Raw genomic sequence first — 24,392 nt, forward strand, 5'->3', positions numbered from 1 at the left:
TATTGGTCCCCTAAATCTCTTTTCCTCATACGTTATTGATGACAAATGCTAAAAAGACGTTGCAGCACTCTGCAACAGCCTAAAAGGTTTAGGGCATGTAAAGTGGACCTATACTGAAAGGTTATAGAAGCCATCATTGCTTAACTCATTGTAAAGAATGCTAATTGCCCTCATGTAACGCTGATCTTTTGGGGTCAGTAGTGTTACTCTGAAGCAAGCATGCACATATCTGTATGACAGTTAGCCGAACACCTGCGTTGTATACTCATTCTGGGTCAGTGATTTAGGAGGTATTAAAGACAAAGGATCCAAATATCAAGCAGCATTCTTTAGAGTGAGATCAATGGCAGCTCACTCTTTCACTAAAAGGTCCATTTCAAGTATTTCCTGATTTAAAGCAAAGCTGTGTTTTGTAGATTTGTGTGACTTATAAAAAAGTTTGTCTCTTGTTCGATAACTATACCAAGAGCAGGGAAAGAAAAGTGCAGTATGTAAAACTTAGTTTGTAAGCAACATTTGGTAGTATCTATATGACATTTTACCTTATTTTCTGCCTATAAACTATTTCATGATACTTGATCAGTGAAGCAGGAGCAGCAAAACACATTACACTGCTGAATGGGTATTAAAAAAGCTTGTTTGTACAAGAAATCACAAATCATTCTCCTTCTCAGATGACTAGACCTCCCCCATCTTAAGGACATTCATTCCACTCACATGACTGAGTTGGCACTGGTTTTACCATGGATTACATAAAAAGGCACTACTTTAAAGTCTAGAATCTTTTTCACTATTTTCTTGGAGATAATCGATTCTGATATGACGAAATGACTGACGAAATCCAGTAAAATCTCTAGATAAATCTATAGCTTTATAAAACTTTCCTCTTACTTTCTAATTAAATGTTTCCTAATTTATGATAAACAAGATATGTCATCTACAAGCTACCATAATCTAATGTGTTCTATGTAGGGTAACTTTTTAGCCCACGTTCGCCCTTTAGTTATTTTTTCTAATATTTTTTTTCTTTAGCATTCTTCCTAATGTCATTTTTATGCTTTGCATTTTTGAAAAATTGTTTTTTTAAACTGTTTAAAATGGAGCTGTAAAACAAAAGGTTTGGCTTACTTTAGAAGGTTTTTTACTGGTGTCTGAGACTTTGGTATGAAGATATCCTAATAGTTCTGGGCCTTGTGACAATATTGTTACCAGGACATTAGGTGAGGGAAAACCTTTAACAGGGACACACAGCTTTAGTACAGCAGAGTGTTTGTTAGTGTTTTTTTTTTTACCTGTGTGTTCCTCTTGCAGATTCTTACTGTCCTCTAATAGTGTAAAGGAGAGAGAGGTATCACAAATGAAACCTGAGACAGCAATAAAAACTAACAAACGCTCTAATAATTCCCTGCAGTATAAAAAAACTAAAAGAAAACAAAAACTTTTGGCAGTAGTAACACTGTATTACGTTTTCATATACTGGATTGGCGTCATTCGCAACGTACATGACAAAATACCATCAGTTGCTTTAAGCCGATTCCAAGACAAAAAGTTACACAAGTATTTGAAATACATATATAAGTATTTTACCAACTCAAAAATGAATAATTGCATTTACTGACACAAGATCCTGACACAGTATAGCCAAGTCAATGTCCTTACCTTACCTTTTTATACTGCACATTAGGCACTACGGATTGGACACCAATGTGTCTCAGCTCTCCCTAATTGGACCAGACTGTTCATCTTCAGGAACCAAATCCCTCCCACTCTTTTCACTTAGTCATTCCTTCTACTTTGGATATTTTGTGTAAAGTCCTATTTCAAAAATGTACTTTTCTTTTTAGGTATTATAACATTTTAAATATTTTATCCAGTATTTGCATCCTATTTCATGAAATCCAGCATACAGCTAGAGCAGTAATGTTAAAAAACATTTGAGCATTTAACTATTCATTTTTTGTATATTAAATTTGCAGGATCTGGGTAACTGTGCATGTGGCAGTAGTGTCGCTCCTCTGCATACATTATCCCTCTTTCTCCTTTCAGAAAGTGGAGAGTTATATCTGCCCCTACCCTGGGAATGAACATTGCAGGATCATTACAAAAATTAAGGGAAGCATACTAGTTCTATGTAAAAATACAAAAGATAAAAATGAGGAAAAGATGTAAAAAAATAATTAAAAAAGAAAAATGGTAGTTGCCCATTAAAACCTAGTCAGAATATACAGTGCGTGTTGCACTTCTCTATGGCAGCAAATAACTTAAATCCCCCCTAGGATGTTATACACCCTTCAACAACTCCAAAATGTTTAAATCTTTAATAAACAAGAGATCACGTAGCAAAAAAATACTTGCTATTTGGGAAAATAATTAATGGAAAAGCTGAAAATTAATGTGACAAAACATTCATATAAATTCCAATAAATTAGGCTTTTGGCTCTCATCAGCACCAACTGTTTACTGTATGTGTTTTATGTGTCTAATTTTGGTATCTGGTAATAGTTTAATGACTGTGAAACTCTGGAAAATATTTCAAATCTATTTACAAACGCTTGGGACATACTTTCCAATCACATTATTATCACACAAACCACAAAAATAATTTAAGGAATTTAGTCTATGAAGTATTACTGACTCCAATTAAGAGTGAACTTGATTATATTTGCCAATCTGGTGCTGTGCAGTATGAAATTGTTTAAATTTGTCAAAACCAACAAACATAATTTAAGCACATTTGTTTAAATGAGATAAATATATGATTGTGACTACATTATTTTAAATCATTCTATTAACTTAAAATGGACCTAAACTTTACCCAGTACCATAAAACTGGTGGTACACATACTAGTATGTGACCGCTGCTCCTGTGACTTTATAGTTATACATTTGAAGTGTGGAAACAATTGGGATATATCCAATACACTTATGGCTTTAATACTGCTTTTCTCACTTGGAATAACATTTGCAGATGTCATTACTTTTTTACTTAATTTTGATGACACTACTGTGTTATTTATTGTTGTTTTGTGGTTTTGCTGAAGAGGAAACTGTATCTGAGGAACTGCAGTGCAAACACCCACTGCTTTAGTGATCCTGCACTTTTCTATGACACTTGGTAATAATTTCCCCACCAGCCATTAGTTCACCAGTTACCAGTGGTGCAGGTTAGAAATCAGAAGGCTATAGCTTGCTCCTCTTCTAAAGACAAAGCAAGGAAAAAGCCATAGCACGTTGACCCTGGGGAAAAGAAACTGCAGTGAGCCTATACTGGTAATGAAGTACTGGTAACTACTTTATTATACCTTTTTATGCAAGCTTATATTGAATCAATTATTCAAAAACTACAAAAGCCAATGGATTAAAACAGGCAATTATCACTCATGCAACAAACATTATGTGTATCCAACAAACATTATGAGTGATGTTAGCAGTGCTAAAGAGACGTTTACAGAGACACTAGATTTCATAAACGATCAAAAGGTATTTTTCTGTACCTGTGGAAAATGTTCTGAATCTGTGAAAAGTGTTCTGAAAGTTAATACAGGTAAATATACACTTGTATAGCTTGTCTAAAATAATATCAGTGTTCAATCCAGAAATGTATTAAAGCTGAATGGGAAGAAATTGTAGGCGGGTGGCAGCCCCTGTATTGTGAGACAACTGATCAGTAATCACACAAAAACAGTTGGGAGGTTACTGAAGGTGCGGAGTGGTACACCTGGCTAAAAAAGGGCTGGGGAGAACACCGTAATAGGCTTCCACCAGACATGAGCACCTGTGGACATGACAATTAGGTATATTAAGGACAGCAGTTGGTTAATAAATAGTGTAATATCACTTTGGGCTATGTCCTCACCATAAGCACACAAAGTATTTATTAAGATTTCACCTAATTCTTTAACAAAAATAGAGAGTTACAGCAATGCTGATATAAGCCAGTTCTCCATACAAGCCAGCATACTCCACACAGAAAGCATGACAGAAAGTTATTGCCTGCCATAGCCAATGTGCGAAATGTAGCACTTCAAGCTGTTAAAGATTCCAGGCCTAGGAATAAATTATTGCCCAAAAACATTTTTCTCACCTACAGCTGGAATGTAGGATACATTTATTTTATTAACACTATGAAACCAAACACATACCTGTTGAGTATATGAAAAGGAGCATTATGTTAGAACACACTGATCATAGTTTTTAAAATATATATAAATCTAGTGTCCTTACAAGCTCCAAGCCCTGCTAACACATTTGAAAACCAGGTATTCCCAGTGAGATCTGTGCCTCTCAATTCCGTTTGACACTGCCCTTAGCATCTTCTCCGGATATTATATTTGTAGAGCCTGCCCTCTGTACAGCAAGTGCTCATAATGTTACCACACCTCTATACCAGGACACTACTGCTGATTGCCTTTGCTAGTACTGTAACTATACAGTCTTACTGAACATCTAACTACATGTTCTGTCGAAAATACAGCGTAAGTGCCTGCTGTTCATAAGGACAAGTTGTGAGGATAAAAATATTGGCGTCATCACTGTGTACAGTGGTTTCCTAGTTAGGTAAAAGAAATCTGAATGCCTGCTTGCTTACTTGTTTGTTTTGGGCCAGTGACTCAGAGAGGTTCTTTTACCTAAAGTACAACTGTCTTAATCATGGATCCAATACCCAAGAGTTCAGCATTGTTCATAGTAATTTATTAAGATAACCCAAATCTTAGGCTACACATGTACACATGGTAGATTTCTGTCACTGCATGGTTCTGAAGTTGCAGTGGGCACAGCTATGGACAGTTACAGTGACATTTATTTATGTAGTGCCAACATATTACACAGTGCTTTACAGAGCCACGGTCATGTTATTAACTGTCCCTCACAGGAGTTCCCAACATGTAATGTAATGTAATGCCCCTAACACAGTGTAATGCCAATTTTTGTACTTATAAGTCATTTTTAGGTATTCGTAAGAAAACCAAAGTACCCAGAGGAAACCCAGGAAAACATGGGGAGAACATACAAACTCAAATCCATGACACATTACCTATCAATTCCATCTGTTGCTTTATCTCATACAATCAATTGTACTTTAGCTGTTTTTGTCTCTACAATATTAAAAGAGTTCGTAGGTTTTTTAGCATACATACTGATAAGACTATACTGTGAGGGAACAGCTCATCTTCCTTTGGCACATTTACTTCTGAAATTGATGTTCTTCCTGATTTGGCTAAACACTTATGATAAATCCTCATGTGAAAAATAAGCACTTAAGAAGCTCACAAATACTTGATATTGTTCGGTTACTATTTTTTTTAGTTCCCTAATGTTTTAGCACATTATTTTACCTATGCAGGTCCTCTAGAACTTATTAATTCTGGAAAGAAAAAGCAAGAAAGACATTTAAAAGTTGGTGAAGTCAAAGTGAACCTGTGGGCTCATCTTACTTGGTAAAGTGTTCCTGGTCTTTAGATCAAATACACCCCAGCTTCATGTGGCCTACAACATCCCTAGATCTCATTCTATCATACATGAAGTGATCAAAGCTGGCATGGTTATACAATGGGCTTTTTTCCCTACTCCATGCATTTACCTATTGACCGTCAACAATAGAAACTTGGCTGACCTTCTGTATCTATAATAGTGAGAAAAAGGCAATGAAATGTCACAATTTGACACTTACATGGCCCTATGATGCATCTAAATTTGATGCATCACTTGTGAAAATTAGGCATGAAAATGGATTTAGCTGGATCCTAGTTTCAATCTGGATCTGCAGGGAGTTGGCATGCTCTCCCTATGTTTACATGGGTTTCCTCCAAGCACTTTGGTTTCCCCCATACCTCCAAAAATATGCAGTTAGGTTAACTGGTATATTTGGTCAATAAAGAAATTGTTCCTGGTTAAGTGTGGAAAATAAGACGCAAATCTAAGTGTTGGTTGCAATATGGACGCATTAATAATAATGATTAAAGGCAGCTAAAATAAAAAAAGAAAGTGTATGTGCTTTTTAGCATTTAATTATACCATAATTATTCAGTTTTTCATCTAGTCATTAAAGGAAAAATGACCAGGTGTAAGGTAGCTGACTGTGTCAAATGCACTTTTTAAATAATATACTGTTCCATTTTAAGAGAAGTGTATTTAACTTGCAAAAAACCTGCTAACACTTCACAATCATAAACTAGTTATAATAAAGTGCTGACACCTTGCTAGCTGGAGGGTGATGATTGGCTGGTTTTAAGGAACAGTTATATTTAAATGTTTCCAGCTCCATAATTCTGCACATCTTCCGAGCACTTCACAGAAACCGAAGGTAAAAAGGTAGGTAAATATTTGACATATCTTAAGTTTGCTTGAGCATAGATTGAGCATAGATCCAAAATATTCTTTTTCAGACCTCAAGGACAAACCTACAATATACAGGTATTATTTCAAAAAATGAGGAAAGGAAATTTTGGTTTTACCTTATTATATGTTTTTTATCCAGAAATCATTAACATTGAACTTTACACATATTTAGACTTCGTATCATTTAAATTATACTGGTATATTTCTGATCCGAGCTTTAGATTTGTGTCCTGCACCTTTACTCCTTTTCCACTTCGCTTCAGACCCAAACAAATATCTGGGAAATATTTGACACTTATGCAAGCAGGGGCACAGCTACATGTCTTCAAAGCGTTTCCATGACCTGATCTTTTAAACCAAGGTGAGGTTAGGAAGACAATCAATACTCCTAGAATTTGTATATTAAACAGATATCTTATATTATATGTCCATATGAATTATAGGCACAAGTTAGATTGTGTGCTTTGGACAGAGTCTTAATCAAAGTCATTAAGAAAAAAATGATGATTCTGTCCAAAAATGCATGAGCTATCCTGTGCCTGTACATCATGAATACAAGTACATCTATATATACAAGTAAAAGGAGTGCTAACTCCTCTGTTATGCTTACTGTTGAATTGGCAGCTTGGCTGTACACCAAAGTAAGGAAAAAGGCAACCTATTATGGAAAAAAGCAGTGAATGGTCATTCATTTCAAAGATGGACATAATTACCATCTTTTACCCCCACTATACTTGACTAATTACTTTAAAATGATCGGTAGGTAGTATAGAGGTTATAGTTTGCTAATCTCATTCTACAAATGCTAGATGGCTGACTGTATAGGCACTTACTATAAAGATACATGACAAGAAAAGAGAGGGAATCTCTCCAAGATAAGGGAAATCTTCTCTTACATAGGTGTTGCCAACATTGGTCTTCCTATTGGGATAGTTTTCCTTTTGCCAAGGAAAACTCAAAATGCAATTTGTTACTTTTCATCCTGGACTGGAAAATAAAGAGTGTGAATCTTTATGGTGGGAGCATAGACAACAATGATAAACCTGACAAGGATCCTAACTCTTCTCTATCCAAAGCTTTGGATATTCTTTAATTACATGGCCCTTTAAATAAATAAAAAAATAATTGATCTATAATTATACCAATATGGTAGACAAGATGGAAAATTTTTCAGAAATGCATCATTCATCAATACAGTTTGATTTTTCTGTTAGAAGAATAGGACATTGTTAGTATACTGCTAAATATATAGTGTGATAAAACAGCAGGCTTTTCATTTACTATGATTAGAAACAATAGATAGACCTGGAAAGACACCAAAATAAATCCCAGACATTGCCAATTGACTGATTTCCCTACACGCATAAGATTGATTATTTAGATTAAAAAAGATAATAATACATAATAGTTATAATTCAAGTCTTGCACAAAATGAATACAGAAAAATAGTTTTTTTCTATATTGAGCCCTAATATTATTGAAGCCTGGACCCTATGTTCTTCACTTTCCACCCTGGTAGGACTTCTGCTACATCCTGTCTACATGAACCCAGTGTCAGCTGCACATGAATGGTCTGCACTGGCATCCTAATGGTGCTGCAAATTGCCTGTACAATATGTGTTGGCATGGCTACTTATAGTCCTCACTAGAGGTGCCAAGGTGACAAAACAGGAAAACAATTGGAAGAAATTGTCACCTCATACAGGGTAGAAACATCAAGTATTTATTAAAAAAAGCTGCACATTTTAAATTATTGAAAAGCTTATATGGGATACATTAAAAGTGATTGTGTTTACACCTACATTTAGAATTCCATGTTCTTCCATTTATAGCCATTCCAGCCAGGATTCTAATATCAGCACAATGCTCTGGTGCCTAATAAGATTTATTCCAACATAAAAAGGTTCTTTATTTATTTTATGGTCCAATAGATTGTGAATATACATATAGAAACATAACAAGCATGAACAGGGTGACTTTTAGGGGGTGAAAGTGCTCTGTACTGATCTGGAATCTGCAATTACCACACTTACTGTACACACTTAAGATATTGCCTTTCACCCAAATACTCTTGCGCACCTGCATGTTGCTCTGTTAATGGAATAGTACACTTTGGTTTCTTAGCATTGGAAAACATTGCAGAAAATAGAGCTGCACGTGCTCATGAGCAATAACTGTTTACATTTCGTTTCAACACATTGCCTTCTCCAACATACTTCACCACCTACTCTTTTCCACATGCCTGCCTCCAGCAATGCTGCACTGACTGCATTCAGTGTTGTGTGACATGTGGAAAGCTGTACACGTGTTTTGGGAAAATGGATTTTAATTGCAACAATAAACAAATGTCTTTCTTCCTGCTTCCTCTCTTCCACTGGTTCCCTGAATGATCAGAGACAGGGGAAAAACCTTAAGCTGCTCGGTGGTCCCTACATTTCCAAAGGGGCAAATCAGTGTTCTGCACAACACTAAGATCATTGATATAGGGTTAAATATTATATAGGTCCTGTAAAAGTTTCAGCAAATATGGCTCCTGGTATTGTGAGAGATGCTCTGTCTGAGTATGGCCAAGCCATACAACACACAGTGCATGTATTTGAGGCTTTTGGTATCACGGATCTCCGGTCTCCACAACATAGGTAACAACATGCAGCTCTGAATACTCATCAGGTTTAGGTCTTTGTTGAATAAGGTTGCACCCTTCTTGTTTTGCTTTTACATTATGTATTTAGTGGTCTTCATCCATTTATTCATAGCCAGCATGAATAACTGTTCAATAATATGTATTATATGAAATATGGCATTAAACACTAATTTCCAGAGAACTTCTTAGTTAGGTCAATTGGCAGACATTCCCTCTTTATAAACATTGGCTGGTCTGAAGTGCCATGGCATTTTTTTCTATTTCCCATAAGACTTTATACGGCACAGTGAATAATATGGTCTGGCTGTTTTACCCAACCAAAGATTACCTGGATCTTAACAAAAGTTGTACAGTAAACAGATATAACAATGGACAGGAAAATCTTAGGAACAGAGAACTTTTAGGAGGGCAAAGGAATATGAAGTTATTACATTCCATAACTTAAACATTGTGAATTGTGTAAAAATCTCTTGGAAGTCATGGCAAAGTTGATAGAGTCTGAATAAGCAATGGCATGTTCAAAGATCTATTAAGGGCGAATTCAGGCTTTTACCATGCGGTGTTTTATTTGTAATGGACTGCAGATACACCAGAACACACGTGCACTGTGATGAACTGGCAGGATGCATGGGATGCCATTCAAAATGAAAGACACATCAATACACCTCACTTAGTACCTTGCAATACAACAATGCACAGATCTAAACAAGCCCTATATGTTTAAGTATTTGCAGCCAGTAACGCTTCACACTACATCTGAAAAGTACTCCAAATTTTTGTAGTATGCTGAATTTTCAGTTTCTTTGTGAAAATACATTTTTGCATTTTTTTGTGCAGGTGTAAAATTCTTTGCGATTATGAAGTCCTGGATTCTGCTTATGTCACTTCTTGGAGCTGCTTTCTCTTTACCTGTAAGTTCTATTTTTCACAAATGGTGGCAACGTTCCTCAAGGTTATTAAAAGCCAATAAATGCACTGTATATATGTATGAATGTATGTAAAGGTGAATAAAAATACATGTGCAGTATTTGTCTTGGTGATAGTAGTCACTTGGACAAGAGGTAAGATGAAAAAAATCAAGAAAACACATAAAGCAATTTCTAAAAAAAAAAAAAAAAAAAAGGAAAGTTTAAATCTTTTTTATTTCCTATACTACCACAGCTAAAAAAAAATTGTAAACAACTGACCTTTAAACATAAAGGAGGGAACATGGCAGACTAAAAGTGTCTCAGACCACATGTCAATGGTCAGGGTGGTGCAGTAGCAGCTGCTTATTAGTAATTCTACCCAAAAAGAACTCCCTGGGGTTGATTTGTCAAATGAGTTGATGAGCTGAGTTGATGCAGTTTATCTAATTCACTAAGTTCAGTACACATTCCATTGTCAACCCAAACAATCCCTTTGATAAGTAGTCTCCAGTTCTTAAATCAACCTTACCAAGTAGGAAGATCCTCTAAGTTATATATGAAATGGGCTGCACAGCATTTTCATTCCACAATACAGATACGTTTCTAGACCACTAGAATAACCACACGTACATGTGATTTTTAGATGGCAAATCTATATCATTATGCCTGTGTTTTCTGTAGTTATTTACAATTATTTAGGTAGGCTATGTTTCTGAATTAGGTTAATTTTCAACCTAAGCTGTTTCACTTCAAATAGTCAGATCCAGTAGAAAATGCCTTCTTGTAAAACTCAACTCCAGGGAGACATAACAATATCAATTAATGAGGCTAGATAGCCATGAAATTGGCCTAATGTATTTAAATAAAAATGCCTTAATAGGCCTGGTTGTTAAAATACCCTGTACAACAAGAATTCAACTGGAAAGGCAGGGGTAGCATTATGAGCCATTTAGGCAGTATTGTAGGGTTCAGAAATGCTGTCAGTTTAACACTAGAAGATGTGAAAAGTTGACAGAAGAAGAATGCAAAGCTAGAAATTGATTTATTGCTCATTTATTACTCAGACAGCAGAGTAGGGGCTTGTTGGGTCAAGTTGTATAGCTACATTGGAGGTCCAGGTTTGCTTATGCTGCCTGGTAGTGGTGTCACAAGAGTTAACATAACTCTCATATATATTGAGTTCCAGCTGTGTATTTAGCTGCCTACCTTGATTTCAACCTTAACTCCTCCTGATTCTGAATTGATATTAGACATAAACACAGGACAGAGGAAAATAATTTTACGTTTTCCATATCTCAGTCTGCACAAGCTTGATTGTTGTAATCTCCTGACATATCTTTATAACAGTACTAGTAATAATGATAATGGTAGTCGTAGTAATAATTATACTAAGACTAGCATGCATGGGTTTATGTAATAAATGACAATCAAATCTAAAATTGATTTGGATTTTAGAGGACCGTAGAAGCTGCAACTGATGATTATAACAAAGATTTTCCAAAGTTTATCGTAATCCTTTGCTCCACCTTGTATATTGGGGAATCAGTTACTTACTGGAACAAAATTTCTTAAGGATTAAATATTCATTTTTTACACAGATGAAAATACATTACATGTTAAATGAAGTTTTTTAAAAATACATTGATCTGTTTTGTGCTGTTAGTAACTAATACTAACAGCACAAAGCATAAAAAGAAATAATCCATGTTCGATTTATGGAATCCAACAATAACTACACCTGATGGTATAGCAGATCAAATAGCCATCTCTGCTGCTAAATTATCAGTTTAAATGGTTTTTCCACTTGTAACCACAAAAGCCTTGAGGCTCGCTCTACAATTACTTATAGGGGATTTTTTCCTACCACTGTGCAGGTTTAAATTTTTGTACACATAGGTATTAACATATCCTAAACTGTGGTTTTTGCAGATCTCTGATGCCTTGTCAATTGGTGCCAAAGAATAATACACTCTGCTTGAAAAAGCTATTGAATTGCTTAAATGTGTTTGCTGTCCCCTAACCTCCTCCTATGTCTCTGATCATCTTTTGTAGGATTTGTAACAGATTCACTGAATATTAAATGCAGCTTTGATTATGTCAGAAGCCTCATTTGAGGTCACTAAATCAGGTTAGGTGATCACCTCTAGTACACTGGATTACTACAGTTTGTAAAGCAAACTAATCCCTTGATTTAGGAGACCAAATTACAGAAATAAACTTCTGCAGACAGAAAGTATAGGTTGTATGGACTGTATGCAATCCTGCACCTGCATGCAACAGCTTTAAAAACCTTTAAGATATGGCTACATGTCAGAATATTCCTATCAGATCCCACTGGCAGATCACAATGACAGGATCAGTAGTACCACCTTTAGTAAGCGGCGGGCCAGCTTTGGCACTATAAAGAAATGCTACAACTTCTGCTAGAAGTACACCACATTCTGTATAAATTTGTCCCATATATCTCATTGAAACTTTATTACTGCAGAACTGTTTTACTTAACATGTGATAGTTTGAAAATCCCAACAGAAGTTGTATATTTATTAAACCAACATGTTTGCATTTTAAGCTTCCACCTCATCCACAGCACCCAGGATATGTCAACCTTAGTTATGAGGTAAGCAAATTAATGTTTCTCATTTGTTCCACAAAATATACTGTAAAATACTATACATCAAAGGTTTAGCAGTAATACTTATGTAAATTATAAATGCCAGGAAAAGTATAGGTCAGGCATCATTTGTGTATGTACTGTGCTTTTATTATTGTATGTAGAATCCATTCTGGGACAGAGCATTTGTAGGATTAGTAATGGATTGAATGGTGTATGTTGGTGTTAAATAAGGTACTACTATTACATACAGTAGTTTATTCTAAAATAATATTTCATGTGATATGATAGTGTCGACTACTTATTACTTAATAATGAATTTTCACTTTGCCTAATAAATTAGGTGAAGCTTTTACCATCATATACAAGCAAAAAACATGATTAGGCACTAAAGTCATAATAATGCTTTACACAGCACCTTTATGTAGGGAGTTAATAAGATTTCCATCTATACATTTATCATTACACACTATTCAAACATTAACATTACAATACAAATTTTTACACCTAATGGAACTTTAAAGTACATATCAGTTCTTTTAATCATGAAGGCTCAGAAATTACATGTGGGTTTTATCCAAGTTTCTATAGTCTTCACAGCGCCAGTCCCTCCCTCCAATCATGAACTGCCTGCAATGTGTAGAGAAGCACAGAGACCTAGTGACAATATCAATGGTTCTCAAATTACCTACGTAATGAAAACTAAAAGTATTTATTTAAAATGCCATTAGTATGTTGTGAGATGGAAAGAAGAAACCAGGAATAAAACTAGATATATAAGCACAATAACTTCAACATGAACTTATAAAAAAATAAAAGTGTGTGGTAGGTCATGTTTTGTTATAGTACTGGCTATACAGCCCAATACCACTTCTGAGTACAGGACAAAAAATAGACAAATATATCGATAGCTATAGCAGCATAATAACTTGCCTTGTTTTCTTCAGATTTTAACACCTTTAAAATGGTACCAGTCCATGATGAAACATCAGGTAAAGTATGTTTTTGATTCTAAAACCCCAAATAGTTGTAAATATGTGCAGCCTAAAATTTGTCCCATAAAAAAGGGGTGTGTATTTGTAAAATGAGTGTAGGATGTATGCTTCACATGCAGTTAGGACTGGTTCAAAATCTAATATATATATGGAGTTAAGTTGTACAGAAAAATTGAACTGTACTTAGCAGAGTACACTGTTCTTTATTATCAATTTCTGTCTCAGATATAATGTTCAATAACTACTAAACTATAATGATTCAAATAAAAATTGGGCAGGATAGTACAGATGAACACACCAAATTATTGTGTCTTGGAAATCGCAGTATGTTTGCAGTTTTTATGTTAGGCAGGAAACGCCCCTCTAAATTTTGTTACAATTTTCCATCGGACATACTAAGCCCACCCCCTTAGTATGTCCTATTTTTCCATCATCTTTATATTATGCCCCAACTGTCTAGTGCCCCTGAATGGTGACCCATCTTTTCACCTTTTCAGACATTTGGTTACTGTAAAGTGCCATGTGGTGCACCTGGCTAAGGGGGCTGGGGAGAATACTGAACATATCTATGAAACTAAACACCATAGCTGATTACGTCATACATTAAGACAGAAAGGATTACCGTTCTATCAGTAAAAAAGATAACTATAAAATACTTTTTTATGCAGACTTATAATAGTTACTTTGGCTCTTTACTTTTAAATAAAATCCCTCCATATTATAATTTTACTTATGTCAAAACTTATAAATGTAATATTAACATATAATGTATTTTTCTAGTACCCCTCTTATGGATATGAGCCCATGTCTGGATGGCTTCAGAATCCAATGATTCCTTTGTCACCTATGATGCCCCAGCAACAGATACCACATCCCCATGGAATACCAAAGCTACCAGCCCATCACCCTGTACTTTTGCCTCAACAGCCCATTGTTCCTCTATCTCCCCACCATCCTCTTCTTCCTCGGGCACCTCCACAAGCCAATCCAATAAATCCAACCTATTTGGCCAATGGTGGGAATCAATATCCAACAAACATTCAACCAATAGAGATACCAAAACCTGATATTTTAAACCAACCGGGGCAGCCTCTTTTCCCAATTGAACCACAACCTCCTCTAGTAGAAGAAAAAACAAATGACCAATGGCCATCCATAAGCAAAACCAAGCAAGAAGAACTGGTAAGAACAACTTGCATGTATTCTTTAAACACTTAAGAACTAGTGGTTACTTTTGGTTGAATTATTTTGGAGAGAAGTTAAAAAAAAGAAAGGCACTTTTTGCCAAATAGCAGATAAACTTCAGCAATTCCTAAACAGGAAATAACTTTAGAAGCTGTGCCCACAAAAAAAGGCTAACAGAGGACAAAGGACTAGACACCACCACTATTGTCCGTGGTCTCCTATTGCATTACTGACTTAAGGTGCCTTTGTTCTGCATTGTGTTCTTGTGTGGAGGCAACCATCTTGGTTGAAGCATGACTTTACTTCCTTATATATGGGCAGCACGGTGGCTCACCAGTTAGCATGCTGACCTTTGCAGTGCTAGGTCCCAAGTTCAAATCTCAGCTAGGATACTATCTGCATGGAGTTTGCAGGTTCTCCCTGTGTCTCATGAGTTTCCTCGTTTCCTCTGGGTACTCCAGTTTCCTACCACATTCCAAAAACATGCAGTTAGGTTAACTTTGGAATTGGTAGGAAACTGGAGTACCCAGAGGAAACACACGAGACACAGAGAGAACCTGCAAACTCCATGCAGATAGTGTCCTAGCTGAGATTCGAGCCTTCCCCAAAAATTGACCTTATACTGTATTATAGACATATGACTTGAGATAGGGACATTAGAATGTGAGCCCCTTTGAGGGACAATTAGTGACATGACTATGGACTTTGTACTGAGCTGTGTAATATGATGGCGCTATATAAATACTGTGTAATATTAATAGTAAAACTCCAGGAAGAAGTAAGCAGCACAGTAGTGACATCGCCAAATCTTACTTCAAACTTTTTTAGACTAGCTATCACGGTGCCTTAGACCTCACACTTTCAGATATACAGGTATGGGTCTGTAGACACAGAAGGGTACAAAGTTGGCACAAATATTAATTCTAGTATCTTTACTGTTTATGTTCAGGTCTGTTTGAAAGGTTCAGCCTCCAATATGATGCAAGTTTGCTACAGGCAGTAGAAAATCATTTTTAACACTTTCCCCTACGTTCTTACTCGGGAAATGGGGGGACATAGTTGTGTGTATACACATGCTGCCAACAATATAAAAAACTTTTGTGCAGGCACCGGATGGTACATATTATTTTATTCAGTGTTCCAATATCTTGGTTCAGAAAGTAGATGATCACCCTGAAAATGCCTAAACAAAGATGATATAGGCTAGATTATTGCAATTATTATTCAATATTACACATTCATACATAGATTGGATATTGAATATTATATCTGATGCTGGGCCCACAATAAGTAAAGTCCTCCAGGATTATTTAAATGCCTAAATAGTTAAAGATAGAATTATATTCCAAAAAACAGTCATTTTATCATATTAATACCTATGTTAAGACCTGTTACAATAGATTACTTGTCTAATGTATTAATCTCGAAGGGCAAAGTTACATAATGTAACCTGACTAACATGGTTATGGAATTTTTTCAAGCCTATTAAAGGAAGGGCATCGAACTGTACAAAGCCTCCAAGCCATTCTATTTTCAAATGATCTGGTAAAACGCAGCCTAGTCACACAAAGCTATTGGAAAATTTACACTCTCTTGGTTTTTCTCCTATCTTTTTTCAAATCTATTTTACATTTTTTAAATGATCAGTATGACCTATTTATTCCATATCACAGAACACAAAATAAGCTGGCGAAAAAATAATCAGGGGAAATATTCATTATTCACAGAGAAATGGTGATAAAACAAATTCCATTCCCCAGAACAGATGAGTCCTAATTATAGAGTGCGGCAGCATATGTTTATATTTTTTATCCCAAAATAGCACACTAATTAAGCAGCTACAGGAAATAGTTTTTTGTAAATGTAAAGCAATCTTTCCTCCGCGATACAGGATCTTCTTTAACAATGCCATAGCCTTTTCACATATTCATGCTGGCAGTTTATTATGCTTGGAAAAGCCAGAAAGCATGGCTGAATATGGTGATGTTTTTAGACCACAAGAGTAACCATGTAATGCTGCTCAGTGTTATCAGAAAAAGTTATAAAAAGAAATGTATCTAAACTGCACATCCACTGAATGGCATGTTTCTTAAGAAGAACTTCAATGTTGCCTACCCCCCACAAAGATCAAAATACTATATAAACTAGAACTAATAGAACTTTTTCATTTTACTAAATAGATTTATTAATCTTTTATAAATCATGAAACTGTAAAATATGTGCAACTATACAGTCTATTTATAAATATTTTCCAGAGTGGATACAATAGAAAAATGTTTGACTTAAGAGTAAAAGTTGATGCACATTTTAAAAAATGAACCCAATGTAAAAATGTGAACTTTTGGGTGACTATTGGGTGAAAACATAATGTTTTTTAATTTTGGCTGAAGTAGAGAAAGCTTAAAGCCTCCATCAAATTTACTGGTGTTCATGACTCAGTTTGAAAGGTTTCTTATCACTTGTCTAGGTCAAGAGGGTTGGAATTTGAGGGTATTATTATTATTATTATTATTATTATTATTAAGAAAACAGGGTTTATATAGCGCCAACATATTACATTATGTACATTAAATAGGGGTTGCAAAACACAAATGAAGGTGGGTAGGCAAGTTTGAAAAAATAGGTTTTGAGTGCGCTCTTAAATGAGAAGAAAGTAGGAGCAAGCGAAAAGGACTAGGAAGACCATTCCAGAGAGTTGGGGCAGCTCAAGGTAGGGAGGTCAATCCCCCTAACAGGGCACAGGAAGCTATGAAAACACTTTTTCTATAGATATGGGAACAGGTTTAGAACCTCTGTCAGAATTTTATTGCTCAGAAATAGAGAATGTAATAAGATCTCCACACTAATGGTAGCAGAGATCAACAAAAACTGTAATTACTTTATTAAGGGCAGATTGAAATAAAATAAGCTCTGATGGGCTTTGAGGGCCTATTCTGCTATTACCCTATTCACTGGTATTAAAAGCTTAAGAATAGGGCTAAAAGGGTCATTAACTCAATTTTCACTGATGCAGCATGTATAGTCTATCAGCCTGATCAGCAATGTACCATATACACCTGCTCTATGGGAAAATGTTTTTACTTTTCATAAATAAAGCAATATTAGGTTTATTTTAAGTAAGTATATTTTAAATAAGTCATTGTAATAGAACACAGCTGTATCAGATTTTTTTCTAATTTCCTTTTTTGTTTATTTTTAGGATTAAATGTGAGCTGAAATGCAAGAATTTATTTCATTACCATTACGTTCCGGTCTATACTTGGTTGTGAACAACAATTTATTTCTTTAGCTAATTATCATCATTGCATTGAAACAAAAAAAGATATAAAAAGTCTTAATAAAATAAAAATGATGAATATGGTAAAAAAAATGCTTTGTCTGGGTAATTCTTTTATAGTACAAAAATGTCTTTGGCAGAGAGAAATTAATAAGGAAAGTTATGTAGAAAAAACAAAAAGTGCTCCACTATATCAGTGAGATGTGAAGTCTTCCTAAAACAAGAGGTATTTATGTGTCTCATTTCTAGCACAAATCAAAAATAGTATTGCCTAAATGTTTGAGGTTAGATCTTTTCTTGTTACTAACTTAAGCTACGTACACACTTCCAATTATTATCGTGGGAAAACGAACGACGAACGTTCCTGCACGATATATATGAACGATCGTATAGCACCCATACTGCACATAGAGGTAACCACACGATCGTTCGTAGATATTGTACACACAATAGATACGATCGTTTAAGCGATAGAGGAACTATGTGCACGACAGGAAAGTGAACGGACGTTCGTTCATCACGCATGCTCTGAGCATGGACGATCAACGAACGACCGTACACACGAACGATGTTCAACGATCGACGTCCAATCCGATCCGCCGGTCCGGTCGTTCGTTTCCAGCGACTTTCCTCGTTCGTCGGCGTCGTTGGTTACTTTTTTACGAACGATTTTTTGCCCAATCGATCGTTCGTCGTTCGATTGGAACGATAAAAATTGGAAGTGTGTACGCACCTTTACTATGCCTTGTTATTCAATGCGTCTGTGGAGGTGGCTATTGTGGAAGAGGCAGGGATTGGTTTCCCTGCTGTGGAGCTGACCATCGAATCACAAGTGATCAGATAACTAGCTGTAAAAGAATAAGTAGGAAAGATAAACAAAGTACATTATCCACAGAATGCATTAATCAGGGAGATCTTTGTACTGCAGGCGCAGCTTTCTTTCCAGCAAGAACAGCGGGGGAGCTGCAAACCTGTGACATGAACAAATCTCAATCAAAATTTTGAGAGATCAGAAGTCAGAGACATAGGGGCCTTAGATGATTTCACACTGCAGATAGAAAACAATAAGGCTCAAGGCACAGGAGGTGCCCAGCTATTTTAAGGAGGTATCCAAGACTGTATTCAAGAGGTATTGGAAGTTTTAGACTATTTAGGATCAAGAACCCCTGCTCTAATTACTATATCTACAGATCACAGTAAATTAGCATAGTAGCCAGGAGGAGGAAAATGATCATTGGTGCCACTTAAACTGACCTTGGATGCACAAAATGCTAATTGCTCAGGGGACCCCTAGCAACCCTTGGAGGTTTCATAGAACCCTGGTGGAGAAACACTACTGTGGATGTTCCCTACAAAGTAGAAAATATCACATTCAAATTCCTTGTTAGGTTCCCCTTAGCAGCTGCCCCTGTTAAAAGCAGCTTTGACAGCTGTAAATTTTTCTTATCTGTAAAGCCACATACTAGTTTAGGGGGTGTAAGGGCAAACTTCTTCACACCTTTATTAGTGAGGTGAATGTGCATAAAGTATAGACCTATACGCTATGATACTTTTATACTTTCCCCATCCTCATGGAAAAACGAAAGCATGTTGAGATTTGTATAGACTTAAGCCGCACACACACGTGCAATAATAGTCGTTGGAAAGGATCTTTCATGATGCTTTCCAACAACTAGCACTGCACGATGCATGAACGAGTGCTGTACATACAGCACAGTTCTGCTCTATGTAGAGGGGGGGGTGGGGGTGGAGCAGCACCCGGCTGCACGCATTACCCCTTCTCTTGCATTAGGATCGTGGGTCGTTCATCATCCGTGGATCCGTCAGGTAACGATTGTCAGGCAAGAACCGCTGGACATGTGTACGAAGCTTTAGTGCTTGTAAAGATACACAAATGCAGCATGATTCACATATATTCAGAGTGCATTTCAGATCAGTCTGAGATATTTTCAAGTAGGGAATAAAACAATATGGTTTGCAAAGTTTTAGTTATTGTAAAGAACATATGATATTGAACATAGCACTATCACCAAAAATGCTAGAAAAAAAAGAGGGGAATCTGTGATTGATGATGAAGATTGCAACAGGAAGTTTTGAAACACAAAACACAGGCAACCAAACTCTTATGTTTCACCTAAAATCCAGACATTGCTTCTGATTTAACTAAACCTCTAATGGAAAAGTGATATGTATTTCAATCATGTGTCTTCCTTACTGTAGGATATATTTTGGACATTTTTTCCACTTTCTGTAATGTTAAAGCTGTGATCGTGACAAATGAATTAAGCAATACGTTTCAGAAATATTTCCTGGTATTTATTCCCTCTAAACTGAAATGTTATACATAATGTAATTGTTTGTTTAATGAGAAGGTTTATTTTAAATAGACTGAAACAACAAAATTATTCTGAAACAGAAGGCAGTCTTATAGTTACAAAACTTGGCAAATTGCATGGAATGTATGTATAAATCTGGACCATATGGTACTAGTCTCCATACTGACTTTTGCTTCACAATAATGCTTTGATCTGCTCAAATTAATCGTTTTTTTTAAAGAAAAAAGTATAGCAATAGTTTAAAATAACTCAAACAGCCGGCACAATAGTTACTTCAATTTGTATATCAGATGAATTAAAACTTAGTTATTTCTAAATATTGAATACATCTGTAATTCAATGTAAACTTATGACAAAGACAAGAAAACATGGTATAGGACATTGAATATCAGTAAATTTTCCCACAGCCCCAAAAGATGAATCTTTACACAGCAGAGTGTTCTGCTCTTATTAGAATCACCAACCAATAGGAAAGTGGCCCTGTGTTCCTTGGTAATCATCCCAAAGGCTAATGTTTAACATAACCATTTATACTCACCTCCTGTAGGCCCATATAATACAGCCATACTTTATTCCTTTCTGGCTATTAATCCCTCACATAATGAATGATTACAATAAAAATAATGGTAGAAATAAAACTACATATACATTTACACAGCCTTAACACTTTAAGGGTAGTTCACCCATCTCTAGGTAATATCTTTTCGGAAAATTCACCCATTTCTAGTTCGCCATCTTTAGCTTTTTACCTTATACCCCCAATATTTTATTTTTGCAATTTTTAGCTAATTGAAAATATATACTGAAAGTATAGATCAGTGTTTCTCAACCAGGGTTCCATAAAATTCTTGGGTTCCTCCAGAGGTTGCTAGAGGTTCTTTGCGCAATTTGGACCTCTCAGGTCAGTTTGGCACCAATAGATCATTTTGTCTATCTGTAAGGGTTGCATTTTTCCCATTTGTGCTGTCTATCTTTGCGTTATTAATTAAAGAAATATAATTTTCTGAAAATCTGAATTGGAAGCTGACATTTCTGGGAGTTTTAGGCTTTGTGAATCTGACATGTGTACAGCGGCCATCCATTGTCGTTCGTGGATCTGTCCTGACAGATTCACAAATGACGAAAGAAACAACCACAATAAAAGTGAAAGGAGGAGAGTGCAGTGGGGTGCTGCTCATCCCTTCCCTTCATTCATCTTTTGGTCTCCTGTTAGAGAGGATTGTAAAAGATCCTTTCCAATGACAAAAATCTAACGTGTGTTTACAAAGCCTTAGCATTCTGGATCCCCAGCTAAAAGTAATGGTTTGATCCACCAACTCCTATATCATTTTGTGTCCTATAGTGATATAGAGCACAATGAAAACAAATAATAGCACAGCAGGGGACACACTTTTAAATAAATTCTTTACTATTTAACCCATAATTAGCTTTTAAATTATGTACTGGCATCAAGACTTTCTCTTTCTGTTCTGACAACTTTTGTTGCCTTTTTTTTCCCCCAGTGTAGCTGTGAAGAGAGTCATCTTACAATGGTCACCGATCAGTTTGATTGGTATTTTTTCTATTTTTTATTCTTTTTATTATTAATCATATCACTTTTGGAAGGCAATTTTACTAAACGAACATCCCCCTACACACACACACACACAATACAAGTCTCACTTCTGTATCATCAAATGTGTACATTAGTTTGGAGCATAAAAAAGTGTTTTTTATTTCATAGAAGAGATTACTTGTTACATTCAGTTCTGGTACCATCCATGTAAAACAACGTGAAACAGAAAACTCACAACTAAAACAAACAGGTATTTTATCTTTTCATAAAAGATAAAGTAAAAAAAATATTTTATTTTAATCATGGTGCTCCTTGATGAATAACTAATAGTTAACAGTGTCGTTCGTTCCAGTGCTTATAAATTTTTGCAATCAGTTATGAAGATAATGCATAACTCCATGTTTCTGATAAATGTCAAACGGTAAGAATAGTTTTTTTCATTATGTCTGCTAGGAGTTTACTTAAAGGACAACTGTGCTTTGCTTTCTACATTTTAAATTAGCCTCAAGCAGTCACTTAGAGTCAAGACACCAAGCCCATGCACAGTACAAAGTGCAAATTTTTGGATCAAAGCTGGTCCTTTAAAGCAAAAATAAACTACCAAAAAAAAAAATCATACTCCCCTTTACTTCCAGAGAGCCCTAATCCCTCCAGAGCTGTCCTCATTTGGGTCCCGCACTGTCCCAAACTGAATTGTTTGCTGTAGTAAAATCACCGCTTCTTTGGGGACTATCTAACCAAAACTTAAATTCCAGTTGCACGGGGATGACTAAAATTTGACTTTGTGAGCCAATCACACAGGCAAAAAAACCTAAATTTCTGGGGGTTTTCAATACACCATCTATGTAGAAAATATCTTCAGGATGCCATATTGCCTTTCTTATGTTTTTTTAGAGAATGAGAGCAGCTGCAGATTTAAAAGGAAAGTAAATGTATAATGAATGACAACACTGATTATGTAACAATTGTATATGCTGTATTATTATTTAAAGTTCTCCATTCCATATAAAGTTTCATTTGAATAGTTAAAATGGTCTAGGAAAAGTCCTTTTTTTATTTCTGAGGTTTTTTAATTACACACAACTATTATTCACACATACACCCTAAGTGACAGAATTGGACAGCAAAATACCATATTTTTGCCAGGAATGATGCACACAATTCATTTCATAACTACTAAGCCTCTCCATTACCCCACACCCAATATGTCCTACATCTGCCACTGCAGTGACTTTGTATTGACTCTCATATGTAAAATGTTTCTACAAATGGTGCCATATAACCAGCTTTGGAAATCTGTTTTAAAGCGATATATTGTGAACAGCTGTTCATGGATTCCATGTTGCTGGAAGGAGATTATTCAATGCTTCACATCTGGTTGTGGAATGTAACCACGGTGAAGTGCTTGTTTACTGAACGAGAGTGATCGGATCACTGGCTGACTACTACTAGGAAAGATGTGAATCTGAACTACTTTCACAGACTTCCTGTATGAAATGCTATTATCATCCAGGGACAAATACATTAAATGGATCCAACATTAAGTATATACAAATAGCCCTTAAACATATCTAACACACTATAAACAAACAATGTTATCAACAAATGTATATAAAAAAGGAACAGACTTTCCTTAGTCTATATTATTTAAGTTTAAAACCTCAGTGTATGAAAGGTAATGTTTGAATATATATATTATATGAATATAAATATTATATATATTCATCTGTTATTTAAACTGAAAAGCATCTATAAAAGTTGGTCTTGTCATCCAGCCCCAAATCATGAAGCATGACCAAGTTTGGAACAGTAATGCAGCAACAGCAAAGTGGGGTCAACAGCACACTTCAGACTACTAATTGGACAATAAATGAGCAGCTACATATTGATTTGCCTAATCAGTCCATACACAGATGTGCATGCTAAGGGTTCAGTGGTTCCTGGTTCTGCCTCTCAAATGGCATCATGACTTATAATATAAGAACATACATAACTTTTAAATAAAAAATAATTGCATCAAAAACTGGACTAATCTAGAGTTAGGACTGAAAGTTTAACCACCACCATTTGATATGAGTTGATATTTGGATCATTTGGATCTAGAGTGATGAAGAAATAGAATCAACATCCAAGTTTTTTTTTTTTTTGCTTTAGTCCCCCTTACAAAATTTGATGATTACTGATTGTCCCAATTACAAATGGCCTGGGGAATAAAAGTGATGGCTAAATCCAAAATTTTGAATTGCTACCAGAAGAGAAATATGGGTGACACTTGTTCTGTTGACAATTGTCTACAAGTATAATTCCATTACTTCCTTCTGAGTCTAAAGGACAGGAGGTACAAGGAAATCTCTAAATTAAGGCACAGATGGCACATAAACAGTGATTTTACCTTGCCCATACTCTATCCAAAAAAAAAAAAATGTGTTTGGTTTTGGATATGCTTTGAGATCTCTTTACAATGACCAAAAGACAGAGAGCAATGGATACACTTTTTAACTGAACTGAACTGTTTAAAATGTCAGTGCAATATTAAATCTC

At 35.6% G+C, this 24,392-nt stretch overlaps 2 protein-coding genes across 3 annotated transcripts in view; one reads left to right on the top strand and one right to left on the bottom strand.

Annotated features, from left to right (window-relative positions):
* Window positions 1-24,392, bottom strand: part of ARHGAP6 (Rho GTPase activating protein 6) — a 270,011-nt gene that overhangs the window by 76,004 nt on the left and 169,615 nt on the right. The window lies entirely within an intron of this gene.
* Window positions 6,283-18,053, top strand: AMELX (amelogenin X-linked). The gene is made up of 6 exons (XM_072398665.1): window positions 6,283-6,312; window positions 9,821-9,894; window positions 12,462-12,509; window positions 13,451-13,495; window positions 14,279-14,680; window positions 17,883-18,053. Exons 2-6 carry the CDS (start codon window positions 9,841-9,843, stop codon window positions 17,886-17,888), a joined length of 555 nt encoding a protein of 184 aa, XP_072254766.1. The 5' UTR covers window positions 6,283-6,312; window positions 9,821-9,840; the 3' UTR covers window positions 17,889-18,053.

This window comes from Pyxicephalus adspersus, chromosome 1 (assembly GCF_032062135.1).
Source record: "Pyxicephalus adspersus chromosome 1, UCB_Pads_2.0, whole genome shotgun sequence".
Taxonomy (NCBI): domain Eukaryota; kingdom Metazoa; phylum Chordata; class Amphibia; order Anura; family Pyxicephalidae; genus Pyxicephalus; species Pyxicephalus adspersus.

What these genes read in the sequence shown, in the direction of transcription:
- AMELX (XM_072398665.1), top strand. Translation starts at nt 9,841, where the DNA reads ATGAAGTCCTGGATTCTGCTTATGTCACTTCTTGGAGCTGCTTTCTCT. An exon ending in GAGCTGCTTTCTCTTTACCT is followed by an intron (nt 9,895 to 12,461) that starts GTAAGTTCTATT and finishes TTGCATTTTAAG; the next exon opens with CTTCCACCTCATCCACAGCA. An exon ending in ATGTCAACCTTAGTTATGAG is followed by an intron (nt 12,510 to 13,450) that starts GTAAGCAAATTA and finishes TGTTTTCTTCAG; the next exon opens with ATTTTAACACCTTTAAAATG.